Source organism: Acanthamoeba castellanii (genome assembly GCF_000313135.1).
Source record: "Acanthamoeba castellanii str. Neff unplaced genomic scaffold scf7180000084669, whole genome shotgun sequence".
In the NCBI taxonomy this organism is placed as follows: domain Eukaryota; phylum Discosea; order Longamoebia; family Acanthamoebidae; genus Acanthamoeba; species Acanthamoeba castellanii.
The window spans coordinates 151688-174703 of NW_004457554.1; the positions used below are offsets into that span (position 1 = coordinate 151688).

The window sequence follows — 23016 nt, forward strand, 5'->3', positions numbered from 1 at the left end:
GCTGACCACGTTGGGCTGTAGATTCGCCGCATCGAGTACGTGCATTCGAAGAACTTCATCCACCGCGACATCAAGCCCGACAACTTCCTCGTGGGCCTCGAGGCGAAGAGCAACCAGGTTAACCTCATCGGTGCGAACCCATTTCCCACTGCACACCGCACATCATCATCACACACACACACACACACAACACACACACTTACGAGCGGGTCGTGGCCGATGTGTGTGCGTCCAGATTTCGGTCTGGCGAAGAAGTACAGGGACTCGCGATCGCACGTGCACATCCCCTACCGGGAGAACAAGAACCTCACCGGCACGGCCCGCTACGCCAGCATCAACACACATCTCGGCATCGGTACGCACACGACACACGCCACCGCACGACGCACACAACACACGCGCCACCGCCCACGCCGTTCCAACTCACATTCCCGCACGCACGCGTGTGTTGCGTGTGTGTCGTGCGCACACAGAGCAAAGCCGAAGGGACGACCTGGAGGCCATCGGCTACGTGCTGATGTATTTTGCGCGGGGCAACCTGCCCTGGCAGGGGCTCAAGGCCACCACCAAGAAGGAAAAGTACGAACGCATCAGCGAGAAGAAGATCACCACCTCCGTCGAGCAGCTCTGCAAGGGCTTCCCCGGTACGTCGCCCCCCCCCATCATCACCACCACCCTCATCTCACGCGTGTGTCGTGTCGTGCGTGTCGTGCCGTGCGTGGTGCGTGTCATGTTGTGTCGTGTGCGCAGCCGAGTTTGCGACGTATTTGAACTATGCGCGGTCGCTGCGGTTCGACGATACGCCGGACTACACGTACCTGCGGAAGCTCTTCCGGGACCTCTTCATCCGCGAGGGCTTCGAGTACGACTGCGTCTACGACTGGGACCTCGTCGAGCGCAAGAAGCGCGCCATCCCCCAGAGCATCGACGGCGGGGTAACCCCCTCCTCCCACCACCCTCACCCTCCGCGCGTGTCGTGTCGTGTGTCGTGTGTCGTGTCGTGCGGCGGATGTGTGCGTGTCGTGTCGTGCGGCGATTTGACGGAACGTTTTTGAATTGAATCGCAGCAGCAGAGGGACAGCAGCACCCAAACACAACAGTCCCAGCGGATGGCCCTGGCCAGGCGGGCCGAAGACCGACGCGACAGGTACCATTCGCACACGACACGCACCGCACACGCACGACACACACGCAATCGCACGCGACGCGACGCGATGCAACGCGATACACGCACTCACGGAGGCTGACGGGACTAGCGCGGCGGACAGGACGGGGCGGAGGAACGGCGGGCGGGCGGGCGGCATGCAGCGGGCGGCGAGCGACACGGACAAGCACGGGAAGCCCGGCGAGTCGCGGGGAGACAACGGGACCATCAAGAAGGCCGCCGACAAGAACGCGCCGAGCGACGGCTCCACCCGCTCCACCTTCATTCGCATGGCCACCATTGGGTACGCCGCACACACACACACACGCGACACGACACGCGCCGCACACACAACACACGCCGCACACGCACACCGCACGACGTGACACGACACGCACGGCGACGAGGCTGATGTCGGTGATGGTGATGTAGGAGACCGCGTCGGAACCCGGAGGACGGCGAGAGGAAGAACCGCGCCGCGCAGAGAGGCAGTAGAGAGGCCAAACGCCCCGGCGAGTCAAAGGTAACGCACCGCACGACACACGACACGCGAGAGTCTGACGTGTTTGTTTTGTTGGTGGTGCTTGGTAGGAGTAAGAAGGCACATGCTGAGAAGAGATGTGAGGACCACCATTGGGCGCGCGCTGCTCTGCACCATCGGTGCGAGCGAGAGGCTGGGTGGCGTCGTCGGACCGAACCATGTCAAGCTGGCGGCGTCCGCCGCACGCGCGCGGCGGGCGTGGATCGATGGGCGGACGTCGCTGGAATGCGTTTGATGGCTCGAAGCGGGCGTCGCGGCGTGTGTGCGTCGAGAGGGACTGGAATGGAGGAATGTGGATATTGACGGAGCGGAAAGCAGAACAATGATGACGATGATGATGTAGTAAACACTCTCTTTTTGATCACCACCTGGCCTTCAGTCATCACGATAAAGGAAGGGGGTGGAATGGAGGAGATGATCAAAGAGCGACGACAGTGTGTCGGTCGGTGTCCAACTGCGTTTGCCACGTCTCACGCAACGTGGCCAACTCCTCTGGCTTTTCGGAAGTCAGTCAGTCATTCCAGTCTCTCCTCTTGGAGGTTGTGGGGTGAAGAAGTGAAGAAGAAGAAAAAGAAAACGTGTAGTAGACAGAAATACGTACTGAAGGGGCTGTGGTCTTCTCCTCACAGTCCAGGTCGTCATCACAGTTTTCCACATGCTCAAACAGAGTTCCTGCTCATGCACGTGTGCGCTGCTTTAACACTCGGCTGCTCTTTCCCCTTTGTTATAGCAGAGCAGACCAGGGAAGAGAAGAAGAGAACCTTCAATGGTGAAGCGGACCTGCGTGCTCCAGGTGCCCTCCTTGCAGTTCTCCAGCTCTGTTCAGCCCGATTGGTTTGATTTTGTCATCAAACTTTGCACCTCTTGCGCAGCAGCAGGTACGTACTTTCGACCTTGATGTCGGTGGCGCACTTGATGAGCTTCTTTGCTTCCTGTCTCAACTGGCCCCCCAGGTCCTCACCCTCTTCTTCTTCGCCTTCTTCAGAACAAAGCCTGTCCTCCACCCACTCCTCCACCTGTTGTCGTGTACCCCTTATCACCACTTCAAAGCCAACAGCATCTGGCACCGCACACCGCACACACCGCACACGAGCGCTGGGGCGACAAAAAAGTACCGCCTTCAGAAGCAAACGACGGCCTCGTTCGCAATTGATGTGATTCTTCCGCTGCTTCTGCTCTGTCTTGACGGACCGCTCGAAGTCTTGGGCCGCAGCGTCCAACATGTACATGAGCGTCTCCTGATATCACGGCTGCCTTGTAAGCGCACCTACACGCACGACACACGCACACCGCACACGACCGCACACGCACACGCAAGGCACCGCACCCGGTGCCGCAGAGAAAGCGAAGGCGAGGCCACGGGGTGCGGGTGGCCGGCCAGGCGAAGGCGCACGGAGGAGGCGAGGCTGATGGGGTGGGCCAGCCAGGCCTGCCGTGCCGCCCGGTTGAGCCCCCGGAACGGGTGGTCCAGCGCAGCCGTCCGGCTCGCGTGCACCTGAGACGAACAAAGAATCAATGAAAAAGAAGACGAGGTTGTTGAAGTAGACGAGGAATGGGGAGGTACCCTGTGGAGCAAGCTGTGGTCGAGCACGAGGAGGAGCAGGTTGGGATCGTTCAGCAACCACGCTTCTTCTTCTTCTTCTGCCGCCGCCGCTACCACAACTGGTGCTTGTTGTTGTTGTTGTTCCGGTTCGAGCCCTCTTTACAATCGCCTCCGAAGAAGGCGTGGCTGCCACATCTTCTTCCTTCGTCCCTGCGCCTTCTCTTTGTCGTTTGAGCATTGTCAGTGTTTCGCCACTGGAGTGGAGGCGATGTAGGTATATATCTGGTGTTTACATCAAGTTTCCGATTGGAGCCTGAGCTAACCAAATGCTCCGGCACTGTTTTGGAGTGAAATAATAAAATAATGGCTATTATTTGCATTTTATTTGGTTTTGTCGACTTATTGCGCGGAGAGGTCGCGAAGCTTGTGGAGCTTGGTGGCCGCGGCGTCGAGCACCTCGTCCCGCTTGCAGAAGGTGAACCGCACAAAGTTCTCCGCAATGTGCGCGTTCTCCTTCGAGAAGAACGCCGACGGCGGAATCGCGCCCACGCCTGCCACACAACCACCCCTCAGCACCCTCCACGACACAAGACACCACACGCGACACGCGACACAAGACACACACGACACACGACACCACACGCGATACATAACACACGACACCACACGCGATACATAACACGCGACACCACACGCGACACGCGACACGCGACACGACACACGACACACGACGACACACGACACACGACACGCGGGTGCGGTACCGAGTTCGCGTGTGAGCCAGCGGCAGAACTGGTAGTCGCGGGTCTCTTCCTTGGGGCCGTCGCCGCCGATGCCCGGCTCGGCCTTGCCCTTGCCCATGAAGACGGACGACGGAATGGAGGACGTGTCGGCCATGACGAAGTAGGAGCCCTTGGGCACCACCGGCGCGAGGCCGCAGTCGCGCAGCGTCGCCACCAGCTTGTCTCGCTTGCGCCAGTACATCTGCTTCAGGTCGGGAAAATAGTTCTTTTCCTGCTCGCACCGCACACACGACACGCACACGACACACGCCGCACACGCACACGGTTAAGGAATGCGTTGAATGTAAGTGGAATGGTGTGGAATGTGGAATGTTGTGTGGAATGCGTGCCGCATACCTCGGCTTGTTCGAAGGCGACGGCGATGGCCTCCTGGAGGGGCGTGCCGTGTGTGAAGCAGTCGAACTGGTGGATGGTCCCGAGAGCGGTGGTGAAGTGCGGCGGTGCGATGGCCCACCCGACCTTCCACCCCGTCACCGAGAACGACTTCCCGGCGCTTCCTGCGTCGCACCCCACAGAGCGCACCGTGAGTCGTGTGCGTGTGCGTGTGCGGTCGTGCGTGTGCGGTTGATGGCGCACCCAGGGTGATGGTGCGTTCCCACATGCCGGGCAGGCTGGCCATGCGGATGTGCGTGGCGTCGTCATAAGTCATCCACTCGTAGACCTCGTCGCTCAGCACGATCAGGTTGTGCTTCTTCGCCAGCCGAGCCACCTCCTCCATCTCTTCCCTCGTCCACACCTACACGCAAAGAACGAATTCGCATCAGGCGCGCATGAACTATGCATGGAATGTCGTGTGTCGTGCGGTGTGTGCGGTCGTGTGCGGTGTGCGGAGGTCGAACCTTGCCCGGGATGTTGGTGGGGTTGTTGAAGATCAGAATCTTGCTCTTGGGCGTGATCTTGCTTTCCAGCTCATCAAAGTCCAACTTCCAATCGTTGGCTGTCCACGCACCGCAAGCACTTAAGCTTAAGCACCAATGCCGCACAGCACGACACACGCCGCTCACGCACACGCACACGCACACGAGACGACACGCGTACCGGAGGTGATGGTGCCCTTGGGAACCTTGGGCGGCCGGAGGGGCACGTAGACGGGCACGCCCTCGTTGAGGATGGTGTCGGTCGGGTAGGCGTCGTAGAAGGGTTCCAGCATGATCACCTCCTCGCCCGGATTGACGAGGGCCGAGATCACCGCGAAGATGCCCTCCGTGGCCCCGACCGTCACTGCGGCGACGCCACGCGATGAGTTCGCCACCGCACACACGACACGCACAGAGCACGACACACACGACACACGCAGTGTACCGAGGATGTCGTTCATGGGGTCGAGCTCACGGCCAAAGAGCGGACTGTAGGTGTTGGCCAGCGCCTTGACCAGCCTGGGGTGTCCCTGCATGCGCGTGTACTGGTTGAGGTTGTTGTGGATCGCCGTCTGCGCCGCGGCCAACACAAAGTCGGGCGCCGGAAAGTCTGGTGAAGGCGTCTGTTAGCGCTGTGGCACCACCCACCACCCACCACCACCGCACCACCGTCAATGCCATCACCACAGGCAAGCAGTACCGGGGAAGCCCTGGCCGAGCTGCACGGCCTGGTATTTCTGGGCCAGCGGTGTGAACTGTTGGAAAGAGATGAGTTCATCGGACCCGCGAGAGGGGTGGTGGTGGACAGGCGGTACCTCGCTCCAGACGGTCTCGCCGAAGGTCTCGATGCGCTTGGCCCGGGCGAACTTTTCGCTGGGCGGCACGGTCACCGCGTAGCTCCGGCACTGGCGGGAGGACGACGCCCAGCTGGACAGAGGTGCGAACAAGCGCGGGGCGAGCACGGACACGGCCTCCAGGCTGCCGCCCTTTAGGAGGCCGCCCTGCGTGGAGGGGGCGTGAGGCGGTGGGGAGCGTAGAACATTTAATAAAGATTGTCAAGATTAAGATACGATTGTATCTTCCCTCAGCACGAACACGCACCTGAACGGGGGAGTTGAGGCACGACCGCGCGACGAAGCACTTCCTCATCTCTTTGCGGTGTATTATTTATTATTATTTTGTTACGTTTCTTTTCTTTGCGGCAGAATGAAATTGAAAAGATGTGTACACAACGCACATCTTTTCGATTCGAAGCTCTTTACTTCATCGCTCGTGTTCCTGGAGCTCCTTTCTGGGGAAGGACCAGCATGGCAGAGATGCTCTATAAGAGTACAAGAAGATAGAGACCAAGAGGCCTCTATTACGGAACGGGAAGAAGGTTTTTACAGGTATTCCGTGGGGTCGAAGACGCTACTCTCCTTGCAATCGATTCTTTCGTTTTTGGTTGTGGTCGGGCGCTTAGCCGATGTAGCTGCAGGTGTCATTCTCCCTCAGCTGTCTCGCGATGTTGTCTTGGGCAAAATTGGAGAAGAGATTGAATTGATCTGCAGAGGGTTGAGCTTAGAGCAGATCTTGGGAAGAGGGAGAAAAGAGCGTAATCGTACCTTCAAGCTTCTGTTGTAGCGTTTGCGTGTACTCCTCCCGCAGAGCATTCTCTCGTTCTGCCACCACTTGCGCCACGATCCGCTTCACCTCCTCTAAGGTGTAAAGCTTCTCTCCTTCCTCAGCGCGCTGCTTCTTTCTGGGCACAAATCTTTCGGCCACATCTGGGGAGGTGAAGGGTGAGCATCTTGGCAGATGACGCACAAGAGGCAAGAAGGACTACGTACTTGGATTGAATGGCGAGGCGGGAGCGAACGGGCTCTCATCCCGCGAATGCTTCCGAGACTGCGGCTCTACCGCAGGCGAGGTTCGCACCCGCTTGAAGGGCGAGGGAGGGGAAGGGGGCGAGCCGAGGAATTGGATGCGATGCGGCGAGCAGGGGGGCGGAGGCGCGTCGATGATCATGTCATGCGAGCGCTTGGACGATAGCTTCAACATGGTTGTGTAGGGGGTAGTTGGCAGAGGATGGCAGTCGGTGAGGGTATTTCCCACTCTATCAAGCGCAAACTCGAGGGTCTTGCTGAGGCTAAGTTGATTAATTGATTGATGAGATGTTACGTGCGCAAGTCTCGTGGCACGCTGGGGTCTGGGAGCACAAAAGGGCCACCGCAGCTGCTCGCTTGGTTTTGTGGCCGCCGGACGGTTGCTCGCCACCCCGAAAAAACGTGGAAATAAATACTCCTGGAAAAAGGCTGGAATTTTTGCCGTAACGGTCGAGTAGCTATGACAGCAAAATGTGCGGAATTCGTATGACATTTCCAGCGGACAGGAGGCCGAGAAGGAAGTGAAGGCGGTCACTTGCATCCATCAACAGATCGTCTGTATGTTGATGGGTTCAAGGGAAGTTGATGGAAGACACACAGTGATAGAAGCCCGTGTCGGCCGCGAACCGACCGCGTTCCGACAGGTGAATGCCGGTGAGCCTGTGCTGGCCAAAGTCGATGTTGCCGTACTTGCGCAGCATGTCGGTGGCGTCGAACGGTTGTCGCTGGGTTCCTCGTTGTCCACCGCGACCTTCATCATCGCCACCCTCCTCTCCCCATGATAACGTCCTCCTGTAACGCGTGTTGACCAGCGTGGCATGCAGCTGCACGGTCGCAGAACGATTAGCATTGTCAAGCTAGCATGTTCCAGTGATACAGGCGCACCTTAAGAGCGCGGTCTGGCGAGCTGGCAAGTCCAGCCTCGTAGAACAGCTTCGTCAAGTGGTCTGGATGTTGGGTCTCATGTGGTGAGAAATGAGCCATACCATGATTGACTTGGGGCGACGGAGGAGTGGAGAGGCCGTTTACCACAGACTGGTATGAGTCGCTTGTCGCCCACCTCCTGCACCTTGATGTACACCACATCCGCAGCGCTAGGGTCGTCGTTCATGATGTCCAAGCCCTGCAATCGCACCACCTCTGATCTGCAGGCAATGCACAATCAGCAATGTGCGCGTGATGGTTCGTGTGTCGTGTGTGCGTGTGTGTCGTGTTCCGTTCTCGCAAGGAGAATGAAGTAGTGGTGGGTGGCGATAGTACCTCGAGCCCAGCAGATCATAGACCTGGGCGGAGGCCTGCTTGAGCAGCTCCTTGGCTTTGTTGATCTCTTGCGCAGAAAACAGCTTGAGCATGAGCACCGTCAAGTGCATCTTCTCGGGGGCCAGCAGGATCGAAGGATCGAACCCTCTTGTGTTTTCTACACACCACACATGGCACGTCACAACATACAACAGACCAGACACGACACAACCCCGAGTTGAGGTTAGCTCGTGGGCATCTCTTACACTGTGGATGCGCGTCGGCCACAGGTTCAAACCTGGGGTGTATTTCTGTGTGATCTCGTCCTGCCACTGCTTGACCTTGTCCTTGATAGGCGTAAGTGGAATCGAGAGGAAGTGGGTGTAGTCCATTTTGTCCTTGGCCTGCCGAAAGTAGAAGATGTGAGCGAGTATGTTGTACGAACACCTGCGCCACTACGCGGTTGGCTATGTACCTGCTGTACGAGCACATCGATCCTGGTCTTCGCCGACACGATGGCCTTCTCCCTCTCCGCCTTGATGACTGCACCAACCACACCATGTAAGTAAATTTCATAAATATAAATATAATATATAAATAAATAGCAGGCGTGTTGGGTACTGATGTCCTCGCTGGTGCTGCCCTGCTTGGGCACGGCGATGGTGGCACCGGTTTCAGTCTGCAGACGGGTCCGCATCTGCCCGCCCTTGCCAATGATGTTGCCAAAGAAGGCCGATGGAACATGCATTCGATAGGTGAAGAGCTCGCCCTCCTTTCTGATGTCCAACGCGAGCGCCTCCTCATCGATGGCGGAAGAGGGTGCGTCGCAGAGCTCCTCCGTCAAGCGCTCCACGTCGTCGGCACCCTCCTCGTCCCCCAATCCAGCAGCGGCCCTCCTGCCACCCTTGCGCCTCTTGGTGCCCGCACCATCTTGCCCAGCGCTGCTCTCGCCCCGCCTTCGATCCTTCAACGCACTTACAGGCGCCTTGCGGTAGGTGCGGCCCTTAATCGTCACAAGCTTGATCCCATTCTCGCTCTCGTAGGTGTACGGCTCCATCTTCGTCTTTCTCTGCAAACAAGTCGATTATCGATTGCGCTGCACAGAAAGAGCTGCTTTTCCAACCTTTTTCTTCAACACCAAGAACTACACGACGTAATGAGGAGGAAAACCACCCTTGCATAGACTAAACTATAGTTACCACCACGAGACCACGAGCTCAGCTCTCCAACCCAAATCAAAGATGCGCAACCATGAATCCATCACCAGCCACCAGCGACATGTCGAAGAAGAAGCCGACACGCAGCCGCCGGCCAAGCGAGCCCGCGTAGAGGGTGGGGAGGAAGAGGGGGCTGACGTCCCCACAGCCATGGGCACGCTCGACGCGCTGCCGTTGGAGGTGCTGGTCCACATCATGTCCTTCGTCGACGCCGCCGAACTGGTGCAAGTGGCCCTCATCAACCGCACCTTCCGCGGCCTGGCTGACCACGACATCATGTGGCGGCCGCACTGCCTGCGCAGCCGCACCGTGTCGGTCCACCTGCCCGTGCTGTCGCTCGTGTTCCAGGGCGGCAAGAGCGAGGACCAGATCAAGTGGAAGCACATGTATCGCCACCTCGTGCGCCGGTGCGTGTGCAAGCGATGCGGCTGGGGCTTCCGGCCGGTCGCCAACAGCGAGCAGGCGTGTGCGTTCCACGACGGCCGGTGGAAGCCGTCGCTAAGCGCCGAGGGCGATCGGTGGACTTGCTGCCACAGCCCGCTCAAACAGAGCCCCGGCTGCGTGCGGGCCTGGCACGAAGACGTGTGCGCCTGGAACGGCCTCTTCTGAAGCCCAGCCCAGCCTTGGGTTGGTGTACTTGCGGGTGTTTCACAAGGTGCGAATGTGTACAGGCACACCAGTTCACGTCATCGTTCGAACTTAAGAATGCGAGGACTTGGGTCACACCATCCACGCGAAGGCGCTTTAGTAAGCACTTTAGCAAAGAGGGATGTTTTAAAGACGAATAGACCGAGCCCTTCTTACAATCATCATCAAACCCACACCCAGAGATGACCTTCAAGCTTGTGTTCCTCGCGGTGGTTGCGCTCGCCCTCCTGACCCTCGACGTAGCATCGGCCCACGGACAACGGGGGTGCTCACCGCAAAGGGACGACAGAGACTGGGTTCGTCACCACTACGCCGTGTTGGAGATATCCACCACGGACGTCGTTACTCCCAGCGATCTCTTCTTCGGCACTGCACCCCTACAGAATGGCACGCCCCTCGCTCCAGCCGTTGTTGTTGTTTTGTTCCAATGCTGAGCACCACACGTACATAGATGTCTGGGCCAACTACTTGTACGATCTGGACGGCACCGAGGTGGTGGGCTTCGACGTTGGTCTCTGCACCATGACTCCGGCCATCAACAACACTGGCTCCCTCTACGAGCTGTGCAACATCGTCCACTACTTCAACAACGGAGCCGACCAAGTGGTGCTCAATGGAGCGAACAACTTCAACAACCAGGTACGATTTTAGCACAAACATGATTCACCACTACTCGAGCAATGTGGCTGACAAGCTGCTGCTCCACGCCGCGAACATGGGTGTTCGACTGATCAGGAAGAGCCGCAGCCGTATGCCGTTGTGGGTGGCGTTGGCGCCTACAATGGAGCCTCGGGCAGCTGCACCGTCCAGACCGATGCCGTCAGCCTCAACGCCATCTACGTGTGCGACTTCTGGACCCCTAACTACGCGTCTTATTAGCGTGGCTGCCACCACGCCAGGGGCACCTGCCCCCAGCTTCACTGTTCACAAATGTTGCCCCTGGCTTTCTCTAAAACCAATGCGCAGACTTCTTAAACTTATTGTTATTGTTGTTATTTCTGCACCTGGCCTCCTAGAGCGCGACCCTCGGCCTGTGGTGGCCCTTCCTGACGAAGGTGGTTGGGAGGTTTGTTACTACTTAAAAAAATATTCAATTTATTCGTAAATTGACAGAATCCAAATAGGCGACCCAGATGCAAGTGCGCACAGTGCGGAGACATAAAGCCTTCCCTGGCCCACTCGGGGAAGAGGAGGACGTGGCCGACAGGACTCGCGTGTGCTTGCGGATCATCAGTTGGCCACCAAGTGCGTGCCGCACATTCTACGTTGGACTGAAAAGGTAAGAGCGCAGCGTGTCCCTTCTGACGGTTGAGAAAAGAAACGTTACGTTCTCTGTTTCTGGTTGTTAGTCGTCGTTTCGCACAGTTCCTTCTCGTTTGAAAGTGGAAGAGCTTCTGGTGGTGTTGGCGACATCAACAGAGGAGTAGGACCCACTTTTCATTCGGCCATTCATGCCGAACCTACGTATGCCTCCCACATCCATACTCTATCTCCCTGACCTCTTGATCTTCTTCATCTGCGAGGCCATGATTTTCTTCTTGGAGCTCAGCACAACATAATCTCTTGAAATTAGTCTTCCAAAATCAATAATCTCACATAACAGATCATTGATTGCACCCCAGATCCATCCTCTACACGCAAGTAATCATACTCCACCACAAGTACGTTGAAGCGATGGAAAGGGCCGAACCTTCGTCGAAGCGGCGGCCCAACAATGGAGGAGGCACAGTCGCCGAAGGCGAAGCCTCCTCACCCATCTCGCCGAGGCATGCCTCCAAGCGCAGCCGCGACCCCGCGCTCAGGATACCCACAACAAGCTCGGCTTCCACCTCACCCGCTTCCCATCACCGTCCCTCTTCCTTGCCTTCCTCCGTTCCAGCTCCAAGCGCCTCTTCTCACGACTCCACTCGACTATCATCGCGCTCCTCCCACAACTCGGGCGGCGCATCTGGCACCAACAGCAGCTCTTCGTCCAAGTCGCGCGCCAGCGGCAGTGGCGGCGACGACAGCGCGGGCAGCATTAGGGAACGTAGCAAGAGCGACGCCCGGCGGAGCGTGCGCGAGAGGGACGGCGCATTGTGGTCGGCCTCCATCGCGGGGTCGTCATCGGCCCGACGGCACCAAGAAAACGGCGGCGAGAAGGACCTCAGCAGCAGCGCAGCGCCGACGACCGCGTCCGCGTCGACACGGAACGTGCACGCGCCTAGCGCCACCGCAGCCGTGACCGTGGCCGCAGCCGCCGCACCAACCGCCGCCCGGGCGTTGTCGCGCATCGATCGCGAGACCCGGCTTGAGCGCCGTCGCAGCCTGCCCGCCCATATCTCAAGGCGACACGCCGCCCTCGTTCCCTCAGGGGCCATCATCAGCGGCGGCGGCGGCGGCGGTATCAAGAAGAAGCTGCGGAGACAGAAATCGGACGACCTCGGCGCGCTGGTCGGCCTCGCGTCGACCGACGCCGCCGGCTCATCATCGTCGTCTTCGTCGTCGTCATCGTCAGCCGGCAGGCGAAGCCGCATGACGGGCGGTGATGGCAAGGGCTCCTCCGGCGGAGGGCACTCGACGCGCGGACTGCCTCGTGGCGAATCCGCATCGTCGTCGCCGTCGTTGCTATCGCCGCGCCGCGGCCGTGACAGCGGCGGTCACCAGCGAACCAGCGAGCGCAGGTCGGGCGAGGCGCCCGCGTTACTCTGGTCGAGGGGCCACACACCGACCGACAAGCCCAGCGAGAAGTCGTCATCCTCTTCATCGTCGTCATCATCGCCTTCGTCGTCTTCTCGACAGCTGTCGGCCGTCGTCGGTCCGTCGCCTCGTGAGCGTCGCGTCAGCAACGCCAAGCGCAGCGACAGGGCCTCTGTCGACATCAGCGACCGAGAGCGTACGCTGTCGACATCGTCCAACGGCAGCGACCAGACCTCCTCTCTGAACAGCAGCGGCGACCACAACCACCCGCACGACAGCGGCAGCAGCTCCACTCGACGCAAGGACCGGGGCGGCAGCAGCAGCGGCAAGGAAGCGACCGAGGCGGAAGCTGCCAAGGGCAGTGGCGGCAGCCTGGCCGTGCGGCGCTCGGAGAGGGCGCACCGACGCAGGAGCGACGATATGCGGGCGGCGGGATTCGTGCCCGCCAGCGGCGACGAGCATGGGACCCGCAGCAGCGGCGGCGGTGGTGGCGGTGGCAGCCAGGCGACGGCCCACCCGGTCGCACCACCCCCGGCCCCTGCGAAGAGGGAGCCGCGGGACAAGTCCAAGCGGGCGACGCTGCGCATGAACTGGACGGTGGGCACGAAGGGCGCCTCGGGCAAGCGGGAGAGCGTGCTCAGCCTCGTGACCGCCGCCGGCGGGCCGCAGCCCGAGAAGGCCCGCACGCCGCGCGGAACGTCGAGCCTGCGGCCCCAGCAGCCCTCCGTTACGGCCAGCGGCGGCCACCGGAGAGGCGACGGACGTGGCGCGGACGACAGCGGCAGCGGCGAGAGCAGCAGCAGCGGCGACCGCCGGAGTAATCGCGAAGACGGCAAGGAGCGGAAAGAGCGAAAGCGAGGCGATGACCACAGCGGTGGGGGCGACAGGAAAGAACGAAAGCGGGGTGACGCTAACGCTGTCCAAGCAAAGAGCGAAGCGACGGACGCCGGCGATGGCGAGAACGGCAGAGCCAAGCGGAGCAAGGACCGCGGCGACCGCGATGCGGCGGACACGAAGCCAAAGAGGGAGAAGAAGAAGGAGAAGAAGGACGAAGAGGACCGCGGTCACCGTCGTCGGCGCAACGGCGGCGACCACAAGAAAGAGAGCACGGACGAGTCACACAAGGCCGTCGCCAACGATCGCAAGCCTGCCGAGAGCGATAGCGACAGCGATGACGACACCGACGCCGGAGGCGGAAGCTCGACCGGGTCGGCGATCGTGTACAGCGCCGAGGAGGCGGCCCAGCGCGAGGCCGAGGAGCGCGAGGCGCTGCAGCGCGAGATCGGTCGGGTGGCAGTCATCCTCGCCGAGGCCAAGGAGGCCGTGCGGCACCCCGCCTCGCAGGGCGCCAGCGCCACGCCCACCAAGACCCCCGTCTCGCAGACCATGTTGCACAGCGACGGCTTTGCCCCGCTGCGCCACCGGAGCGACGACACAGGCCTGGGCATGAGCGCCTCCGACAGCCACGTCCCGCCGCCGTCGCACCAGTCGCGCAGCGCCAGCTTGAGCGCCTACCGCCCGCCGCCCGGTCTCTCTGCGGCGGCTGAATCGACAGATGCGGCGGCGATGATGATGACGAGCAGCGCGACCGAGCTGGGCGACCGGCGCGAGTCAGCTGCGTTTGCCCGGCTGCTAGAGCGTCAGCGCCATATGGGCTCGTCGTCCACGGTCGGGCGGGCCAACTCGCGCCAGATCGAGCGCCCGCCGCTGGAGCAAACTGAGGGCGCGCTCACCCCCCACGCGCAGCTCCACCGTCTCCAAGAGGTACGTGTGCCGTGTGCCGTGTGCCTTGTTTTGCGTGTGTGTTGCGTTTTGTGTGTCGTGTGTCGTGTCGTCGCTCACTGGGGGGGGGGTTCTGGCAGGCACTCGCGGCGGAGGACGCTGACGGCCCAGGAGCTGCTCGACAAGTACTTCGCTCAACAGCAGCAACAACAGCAAGCCCAACAACAGCAGCAAAGGCAAACCACCAACCTCATCCACCATGGCAAGCTCGGGTCCGCGACAGGTACACCACTCTCACTCGGTTTATGTGTAGTGTGTGTGTGTCATTCCTTAAATACTGATTCGCGTGTCGCTTGTCGTGCTATGACGCACACACGTGCGATCAGTGGGGCGAACCTCGCGGACCAATTCGGTGGGTATGCGGAAGCGGCCGGGTCTGCTGGTCTTTCCCGACAGCGCCTCGGAGCTGGACGGCAGCTCCTCACCGAGCTCGAGCGGCAGCATGACCGCCACCGGTGGCAGCAGCAGCCTCACCTCGTCCGCCACCGACGTCTACCCCGCCGGTGGCCTCCGCATCAGCAGCAGCAGCAGCTCGACCCCCACCGCCACCGCGCTGCGGCCCGCCAGCTCGCTGGCCCAGTCCCAGCCCAGCCTCCGGTCGCTCAGCGACAGCCTCAGCGCCGTTGCGACGACGGTAACCGTGGCCGCGGATGCGGGCGTCGACGAGGCGGCGTCGCCCGCCGCGGCCGTGTTGTCGCCTCGGAAGCGGGGCGACCTGCGGCAGATGCTGCGCATGTCGGGCGAGCGGTTCATCGTGCCCAAGCCCGCCGGCAGCGACCTGGCCCGCTCCCGCGGCAAGGCGGGGCTGATGCCCCGCGCGCTGCTCTTTGTACCGCCTTCGCCTTCGGTGGCCGCGGGCAAGATGACCGACAGCGGGGACAGCACCTGCAGGGCCGACGACGGCGATGAAGACGATGACAACGACGACAGCGAAGAGAGCGAGGAAGACGACGACGATGACGAAGAAGAAGATGACGGTGAAGATGACGATGACGACGACGACGACGAGCCGTCTCACGAGGGCGACATGACCCTCGAGACGGCCATCCGCGAGCAGCGCTTGGGTGCCATCGCCGCCGTGCTGCGCAGGCTCGACGCCCACAACACCGGTGGTGGCCCGCGGCACCGAAGGCGGGCAGCGTCGGCGTCGGCCTCTGCCGCGGCGGCGGCGCAGCTGTCGCGCATCCCCTCGCTGCTGGTCGACGACGCCGACGGCAACCCGGGGCCGGGCGGGTCGCCACTCCACCTGGCCGCCTCCCTGTCGCCGGCCCACAAGCGGCGCGACAAGGTCTTCGAGTACCTCATGAACTACGGCGTCAAGCACCGCCAGCGCCGCGAAGACGACGACGACGAGAAGGCCGCGCTGCTGAACAACGGCGGCGTCGGCGTCGGCATCGCGGGCGGCCGCGAGGCGCAGCTCGTCGTGGGCCGCAAGCGCAAGCAGTCCTACGCGGTGGCGCGCCGGCGCGCTGGCCTGGGCGGCGATGATGAAGAGGGCGATGAGGATGGTAGTGATGATGGTGATGACGGGAGGCCGGAGGGGGTGGTGGTGGACTGGGAGCGGGACGAGATCCCTGCGTGGCAGTGGATCGACGCGCCCAATCGGGAGGGCGACTCCGCGCTCCACGTGGCCGTGGCAAAGGGCTTCCTGTTCGCCGTCACGAAGCTCCTCCAGGACGGCCTGGTCGACCCCGACATCGTCAACATGATGGGTACATCACACGCGATTCTGAATTCTGAATTATATATATTAACTTATGTTTATATATCACTTATGTTTATATATAACAAAACACTAAATGTTATCTGTTTGCTGATTGGACACGCGACACGTGGCGCAACACGACACGCAGGGCGAACGGCGCTGCACCTTGCGTGCAGGTGGGGCCGCACGGACGTGTGCGTGACCCTGCTGGCTGCCGGCGCCACCCTCGATCGTGTCGACGACAAGGTACCGCACGCACGACGCACGCACACACACACGACACACGCGCACGACACACGCGACTCCTATGTGCTGATGATCACACGCGCTCGCGCGCAGGGCAAGACGGCGTACGACCTGGCGACGCAGCACGGCCATGCCGAGTGCGCCAGCCTACTGATGAAGGAGGGCGCCGACGCGCTGCTCCACTACCAGTGCCCGCCCGTGCCCACCTCGTCGCAGCGCTACGAGAACAAGGCTCTGGCCGAGACCACCCACGACCGCTTCGGCTGGGTCGTGCGCGAGACCACCCGCGCCCGCGCCCCGCCGACCACCGCCAGCGGCTCCTCCTCCTCCTCTTCGTGCAACCAATCCGTCTCCTCGTCGTCCAACACCGTACCCACGCGCGCCAGCGTTCGACCCAAGGCACGCGCCCGTGCGTGTGCGGTTGTGCGTGCGTGTGCGGTGCGTGTGCGGTTGGCGTGTGCGTGTGCGGTTGTGCGTGTGCGGTGATGTGCTGACGTGTGTGTGGTCTGCGCAGACGGCGTCGAAGCGGATGGAGCTGAGAGACGTGAGGCGGGAGAAGAAGTGGAAGGAGATGCTGAAGCGGTGGGACCAGGCCGAGGCCGGGCGGGCCGACTGGGAGCGCCCGCCGAAGGACCTCAAGTTTCAGAAGAAGCTGCGCCAGCGCGTGCTCAAGGGCATCCCCAATCGACTACGCGGCCAGGTGTGGGCCCGCCTCGCCCAGACCGAGGAGCTGCGCGCCCGGCAAGGCGGCAGCATATTTGACCCCGTACAGCTCCCAACGACCCACACGACCCACACGACACAGACATGGAGGCTGATGGTGTGGGCGGGTTGCAGTGGCGGCAGGGCTCCAAGTACATCAAGCAGATCGACATGGACATCGAGCAGACGGACAGAGACCACATCTTCTACCGCCAGCGATACGGACCCAAGCACGCTCCCGCCGTGCCCGTGATCGTTTTAATTAACGTGTTTTTACTTCTTTATACAATGCAATGTTATGCAACTCACGCAAAACATGCACACGACACGACACGACACGACACAACGACGACCACGACACGACACGACCACACGACACGACACGACACGACCAACGACACGACAACGACACGACGCACACATGCACACAGGCAGCGTTCGCTGTTTGCGGTACTCAAGGCCTACAGTGTACATAACCCGCTCGTGGGCTACAAGCAGGGCCTGGCCCAGATCACGAGCACCATCCTCATGTACATTGACGACGAGGAGGTACATGCCTCCCCTCATGTGTTCTCTCCATCACTACGCTGCACACACCGCACACGCACGACACACGCACGACACGACACACACACGACACACGAGTTAATACGGGCATGTGTGCGCAGGAGGTGTTTTGGATATTGGACAGCATGATCCAGAGCTATGGTCTGGAGGACCTGTACAAACCCGACTTCCCCGGATTGAAGAAGGTGCAGCCACCACCACACCACCACACAACACTGCTGCCGCCAGCCGTAGCCGGGGGGGGGCAGCTATACGCAACGACGACGTCGGGCGAAAGAATGATGAGTTAAGAAGAGACTCACCAGGCACGTGAAACGACAGATGTTCTTCCTGCAGGACCAGCTGATGCGGTGCTTCCTGCCCAACCTGCACGACCACTTCCACAAGCAGAGCATCAGGACGTCGTCCTACATCACCAAGGTAGACCCATTCACTTGTGTAGAGAGAGAGAGAAGAGAGAGGGAGAGCTTGCAGAGAGCTGACTGTGGTTCCCATCACACGACACGACCAACGACACACACACACACACACACACACACACACACACACACACACAGTGGGTGATGACGATGTTCCGAAGTCTGCCCTTCCACGTGTCTCTGCGGGTGTGGGACTACTTCTTCTACGAGGGCACCATCGCCCTGATCACCGTCTCGCTCGCACTCACCTCCATCTTCTCCGGTACTTCCACTCCACTCCACTCCACGCCACACAGTCCTCGCTCGCATTCTGCACTCGCACTCTGGTCTGACCACCACCGCAGGCCGGCTGGAGTCACTCGGGTTCGAGGGCATCATGTTGATGCTGAACAACATGCACAAGGAGTCGATCAACGCCGATCGCCTGATCAAGACGGCGGTCAACCTGCAGGCCAAGATCGAGAAGTTTGACCTCATTGCCAAGCTCTCGGCCTCGTACGTGTCCGGCCGCAGCGAGTCGACCGCTTCCCTCAACGTGGCCCGCGTGCTGCTCAAGAAGAGGCCCAGGGAGCCGCCCTCCGCGCCGACCTCCACGGTCGCGCCGGTCGGTAGCACTACGTCGTCGACGCCCACAGCGGGCGCCACCACAACGGTCTCCCCCCGGCGGCTGTCCGATGTGCGGCCCTTTGCCCTAGCCGCCGCGCCAGCCCAGATCTCCCGCAGCAGCTTCGGTTGATAAGCAATTAATTGCGTTTTCTCTCTTTGAAGAACCAGCCATAAATCTTTTATTTATTCACAACGGCAGAGCAACAACATCACCTCAGTGGCAGGGCTTAATGACGAAGTGAGCTTCTCCTCCTTGGTGTGCTCGTTCCTGAGGGTGCGCCATCACACGTCGGAGGTCTTTTTGTTGTCATTGATTGAGGGGGCACTCCCGAAGGAGCTTCAAAAATTGACTTCCGACCGTTAGGTCGTAAGTCGGGGCATTGGATATAGTTTTCAACCAGCAAAAACACCTGATCCCTATTAGGTCACTTCACAGTGTTTTGCCCCAAGCGCAAAGATACCGAACACCTCCCGCCCCTCCGACCTATGTACTCTCCCCCTTCTCCATGCGATTGTGGGACAGAATGGCTCCGAGAAGACGGCATTTCCGTGGACACTCCCAAAAGAAAAGTATGTAGAAAATATCTATTGGCGGTGAAATAAATATTATTCTTTTTTTATAACAGCAGCAGGTAACCATTACGCCTTTCCCCTTTTTCGTAGTTAATTATCTCCTCGCTCGTCGTAGCGCCTTCATCTTTTCCCACACGGCCATCCAACCTCGCTTGCTCCTTCTCCTCCTTGTCGCTAACTCTCTCTTTCTCTCTCTCCTCTCGCTCCTTCTCTACAGAATGACGCGCAGGGCGCGCGGGATGACGTCGCACGTGAAGGGCGTGCAGCCCTTGAGCTCGCCGTCGACGTCCAACAGCTCCTCGATCTCCTCAATGGTGCCGTGGCCGCTGCTGCCCGACTCCTCCGCTGCGCTCGCTTGCCCTCCCTCGCCCTTCTCCTTCTCCTGTTCGCCTTCTGCTCGGCCGCGTCCGCCTTGTCGCTCTTGTCGCCGCCGGCCTTCTTCTTGCTGCTGCTGCTGTTGCTGCCCTCCGGCTGGATGGAGAGCTGCTCGGTCGACTTGCTGCCCGACTTGCTCGGCTTCTCCCGTTCCCGCTTGTCCTCGTTGATGGTTCGATACGGCACGATCGAGAAGCTCTTCACCTTGATGTACCGGACGTGCGGCAGTTCTGTTGTGTTTCACATTCCTTCAGCGCGTGTGGGGTGTGGTGTGTGTGGTGTGTGTGTGGTGATGAGTTGGCGTACTCGTGTGAGAGCCGTCGTAGACCTTCCTGAAGATGGTCATCATGTCCAGCGTGGAGGCGGTGGTGATGAGCAACAGATCGATGAGGCCGTCGTCCAGCTTGGCAGTCGGCGCCATCTTCATGCCCTTGCCAGCCGTGATGATGTTGTTCGCGATGGCCAGCGCAAACTCCTGCGCAACGGTTATGTGTGAGTTGAGCCTGTGTTATGACTCCAGCGCAGGTCCCCAAGAAGAAGAAGATGGTGAAGATGATGATGATGATGATGATGATGATGATGATGATGATGATGAAGATGAAGGGCACCTCATCGTAGGTGATCACGTTGTCGTCTGCGTCGGTGATGGTGATCCTGGCGCGCGCCGTCTTGCCCTTCATCATCTCGATCAGGGCAGCCGTCGTGTAGCGAATCGCGGTACCCATCCACCTGAGTTCATTCATCAGTACAAATAACAATAATATTACTAATAATTAATTGTCGCATTACAGTAACAAATAATATCAAATCTGAAATAAGAATAGAAACGAACAATTATTATCGCTCGTTCGTTGAAACACGCGAGTGCCACGCGCGCGGCGGATATTTTTTTCAAATAATAATAATTTTGAGAAAACAAAGAAAAGAAGCGCGCGGGGAGAGATGGGAGCTATTTTCGGAGGAGGTGATGGTGTGGTGCCATACCTGAGCTTCTCGGCGGTGACGGCGACCTTCGAGGCCATGCCCCAGTGCATGGAGTTGAAGGAGTAGCAGCTGGTGCCATCGCCAAAGGTGAGCTTGCCGATATCGATCGGGACGTGCATGCCTTCGAAGGGAGAAGCAAGAGTTGTTGTCAGTGTTCTTCAGTAGTAGCTGAGCTAAGGCAAGGCGAGCGTAGAAGAAGAAGAAGAAGAGAAGACTATGTAGAGCGTGTGTGCGTGCGTGCGTGATGTACCTCGACAGATGTGGTGCACGGCGTCCTTGAGCTTCGCGTAGCCCAGCTCGTGCATGAACGAGTTTCCTGTGTAGAGACAAGAAGAAGAAGAAAACGGAGAGGGAGACGATGATGACGTGAGCTACGCGTGAGTAGAGCTGTTGATGATGATGCGAAGAGAAGAATAGAAGACAAAAGGAGAAAAAGAAGTAGTAGTAGTAGTGTACCGGTGCCGGCGGCGATGAGGGCCATGGGCGGGATGCGAGCGGCGCCGTCGGCGAGCATGCGCTTCATGATGCCGTTGGTGCACTCGTGGAAGGTGCCGTCGCCGCCCACACTGCAGAGGATGTCGATGCCGTCGAGGCTCATCGTCTCGCAGAGCTCTTCCGCGTGACCCTTGTACTGCAGCTTGGTGACGTGCACCGTCTTGCCGTACTTCTCTTCGAGCAGCTTTCGAGCCTTTCGCATCACCTTCTCGCCGGCCTTGTTGCCCGAGCGCGGGTTGTAGAGCAGATGAACGACATTGACGCTTACCCGCTCGACTCGGCTGAGATCGGTGAATGACGGAGGCAGATGGATGTGCGACATGTCGCCCACATCCGAGCTGCCCCTCGAGAGATCGCCCTCGCCTAGAGACTCGGTGTCGCTGCTGCTACTCTCGATTTCGTCGGCTTGCGCGCGGCTGGTGAGGGGGCGCATCGATTCGCGAGGACTGACCGGCGACCTGCTACGCGTCACGATGTCCGAATCGTCCTGCGATCGCTTCAGCGCGTTAAGGCCTCGATCCTGGATTTCATCCTGCCCTGCGAGCTCACCCCTGCCGCAGCTCGAGATCGTTCGCTTCCTCTTCGACAGCGACAGTGATGGGACGGCAAGCATGTTGTCGCCGCTCGCCTTCTTGTCGGAGGGGTAGGAGGCCGTGAGTGCCGGGCCGGAACCGCCGCTGACGCGCGGCGAGCGCAGACGCCCCGAGAGATCGTCATCGCTGCTGTCTCCATCATCATCTCCAGGTTCCTTCTCCTTTTTCCTTCCCACGGCGCTGGAGGAGTTCGTTCGACTGGCCTGCTTCTGCTTCTTCTCTCTCTTCTCGGGCCTGAGAGATGCCTTGCGGGTCGCCTTCATAGGTGCGCTTACCACTATTGATTTCTTACCGCTTCCATCCCCAGCTCCATTCTCCCCCAGCTCCATCGATCGTCTATCTTCTTCGTCTCTTGACCTCCTTGCAAATGCCTAATGACAAAATCTGCAAATGTCGATCGGGGCTGCAGGTGGCTTGGTTGGGGCGCAAAAAAGATGTAACGCGGCGCGTTTGCGATCGAAAAGAAAGAGAGATCCTTCGATTAGCTGCGTAAGTCGCTTGCTTCGTGTCACGCTCAGGGCTTGGCCAACCCTCCCGTTTCGCGAAGAAGTGTGTCGACATAAACGCACATTTTCCTCGCGGGCTTTTATTGTCCGGTATTCGGACGTATTGGCTTCTTTGAACAAATCGCAAGGAGGCTAACACAGTTCATGTGCCAACCGACTCGGCCTACGAGGTTTCCTGACCGCCAACTGGGCGCCGAAAATCACCCAATCGTTGGACCCAAGTGGGGCGACTTTTCGACAGCAGGAGTAGTTGGTTGCACGTCAAGAATGTCGACTAGGCGCGAAGAGCACCAAGCCAGCTTGGGTGCGAGGCCCTCTTTGTTCAACTTTCTTTAAGTCACCAGCACATCCACACACCGCCAGACCACTACAACAACACAATGGCAACTACACGCCGACCCAGCTCGCCGGCCATGATCATGCATCAGTGTCCGGTCAGCACGTCCGAGAAGAAGATGATCGAGTTCCTGGAGGACCTCAACCACCAAAAGCGGCTCATGGCCAGCTGCTCCGAAGCCCTACGCGCCTGCACCCTGTGCGCCATGAAGGCCACCGAGGAGGGCCTCAACTGCGTCGTGGTAGGCCTCCTTTGTTTCCATTACATGATGAACTCGGGTGAATGCCAATGTCAATGTTCATGTGAGTGACTTGAACGGCGCATCGTGTGTCAGCACTGCGGTTCGTGCGCCACGATGCTGGAGGTGTCGCTCAAGTACCTGGCCTCGCGCACCTCGCACTGTGAGGAGGTGGTGGCCCTCAGCGCCAAGATCGCCAAGAGCTGCTCCGATCACTGCAGCCAGCACCAGAACACCCACTGCCAGGACTGCGCCGCGGCTTGCGGCAAGTGGGCGCAGGACGTGCACGACCTGCTAGACACGACCAGGACCTAAGAGAACAAGGCGAGCAACAAATAAAAATAAAATAAAG

The 23016-nt window shown here is 59.8% G+C and overlaps 9 protein-coding genes and 1 pseudogene across 9 annotated transcripts; 5 read left to right on the top strand and 5 right to left on the bottom strand.

Annotated features, from left to right (window-relative positions):
• Nucleotides 1-21: 21 nt before the first annotated feature.
• ACA1_112430 (Casein kinase I) lies at nt 22-1988 on the top strand (the record flags this gene model as incomplete). The annotated part of the gene is made up of 8 exons (XM_004342010.1): nt 22-130; nt 236-355; nt 474-644; nt 751-935; nt 1074-1147; nt 1269-1448; nt 1577-1667; nt 1743-1988. Coding segments are annotated over 8 exons (1176 nt in total), but the record flags the coding sequence as incomplete, so codon positions are not given.
• A 545-nt stretch (nt 1989-2533) lies between these two features.
• On the bottom strand, nt 2534-3423 carry ACA1_112440 (annotated as a pseudogene).
• Nucleotides 3424-3627: 204 nt separating this feature from the next.
• ACA1_112450 (Kynurenine Aminotransferase) lies at nt 3628-6037 on the bottom strand (the record flags this gene model as incomplete). The annotated part of the gene is made up of 10 exons (XM_004342011.1): nt 3628-3779; nt 3993-4242; nt 4368-4528; nt 4608-4767; nt 4871-4968; nt 5070-5252; nt 5334-5498; nt 5589-5643; nt 5704-5889; nt 5990-6037. The coding sequence occupies 10 exons, from the start codon at nt 6035-6037 to the stop codon at nt 3628-3630; spliced, it is 1458 nt and encodes a 485-aa protein (XP_004342060.1).
• Nucleotides 6038-6346: 309 nt separating this feature from the next.
• Nucleotides 6347-6928, bottom strand: ACA1_112460 (protective antigen 4D8, putative; the record flags this gene model as incomplete). Its single annotated transcript, XM_004342012.1, has 3 exons — nt 6347-6432; nt 6493-6654; nt 6718-6928. 3 exons carry the CDS (start codon nt 6926-6928, stop codon nt 6347-6349), a joined length of 459 nt encoding a protein of 152 aa, XP_004342061.1.
• Nucleotides 6929-7325: 397 nt separating this feature from the next.
• On the bottom strand, nt 7326-9049 carry ACA1_112470 (KH domain containing protein; the record flags this gene model as incomplete). The annotated part of the gene is made up of 7 exons (XM_004342013.1): nt 7326-7577; nt 7639-7700; nt 7783-7898; nt 8014-8170; nt 8291-8396; nt 8468-8535; nt 8614-9049. 7 exons carry the CDS (start codon nt 9047-9049, stop codon nt 7326-7328), a joined length of 1197 nt encoding a protein of 398 aa, XP_004342062.1.
• Nucleotides 9050-9233: 184 nt separating this feature from the next.
• Nucleotides 9234-9818, top strand: ACA1_112480 (Fbox domain containing protein; the record flags this gene model as incomplete). Its single annotated transcript, XM_004342014.1, has 1 exon — nt 9234-9818. The coding sequence occupies one exon, from the start codon at nt 9234-9236 to the stop codon at nt 9816-9818; it is 585 nt and encodes a 194-aa protein (XP_004342063.1).
• A 561-nt stretch (nt 9819-10379) lies between these two features.
• On the top strand, nt 10380-10736 carry ACA1_112490 (uncharacterized protein; the record flags this gene model as incomplete). Its single annotated transcript, XM_004342015.1, has 2 exons — nt 10380-10496; nt 10593-10736. 2 exons carry the CDS (start codon nt 10380-10382, stop codon nt 10734-10736), a joined length of 261 nt encoding a protein of 86 aa, XP_004342064.1.
• A 795-nt stretch (nt 10737-11531) lies between these two features.
• Nucleotides 11532-18693, top strand: ACA1_112500 (TBC domain containing protein; the record flags this gene model as incomplete). The annotated part of the gene is made up of 12 exons (XM_004342016.1): nt 11532-14300; nt 14430-14541; nt 14645-16030; nt 16172-16269; nt 16363-16638; nt 16784-17035; nt 17107-17214; nt 17431-17520; nt 17640-17723; nt 17860-17958; nt 18096-18219; nt 18302-18693. The coding sequence occupies 12 exons, from the start codon at nt 11532-11534 to the stop codon at nt 18691-18693; spliced, it is 5790 nt and encodes a 1929-aa protein (XP_004342065.1).
• Nucleotides 18694-19347: 654 nt separating this feature from the next.
• On the bottom strand, nt 19348-21846 carry ACA1_112510 (sphingosine kinase; the record flags this gene model as incomplete). Its single annotated transcript, XM_004342017.1, has 6 exons — nt 19348-19715; nt 19818-19986; nt 20120-20240; nt 20496-20616; nt 20746-20811; nt 20952-21846. The coding sequence occupies 6 exons, from the start codon at nt 21844-21846 to the stop codon at nt 19348-19350; spliced, it is 1740 nt and encodes a 579-aa protein (XP_004342066.1).
• Nucleotides 21847-22502: 656 nt separating this feature from the next.
• ACA1_112520 (uncharacterized protein) lies at nt 22503-22979 on the top strand (the record flags this gene model as incomplete). The annotated part of the gene is made up of 2 exons (XM_004342018.1): nt 22503-22667; nt 22761-22979. 2 exons carry the CDS (start codon nt 22503-22505, stop codon nt 22977-22979), a joined length of 384 nt encoding a protein of 127 aa, XP_004342067.1.
• Nucleotides 22980-23016: the final 37 nt, after the last annotated feature.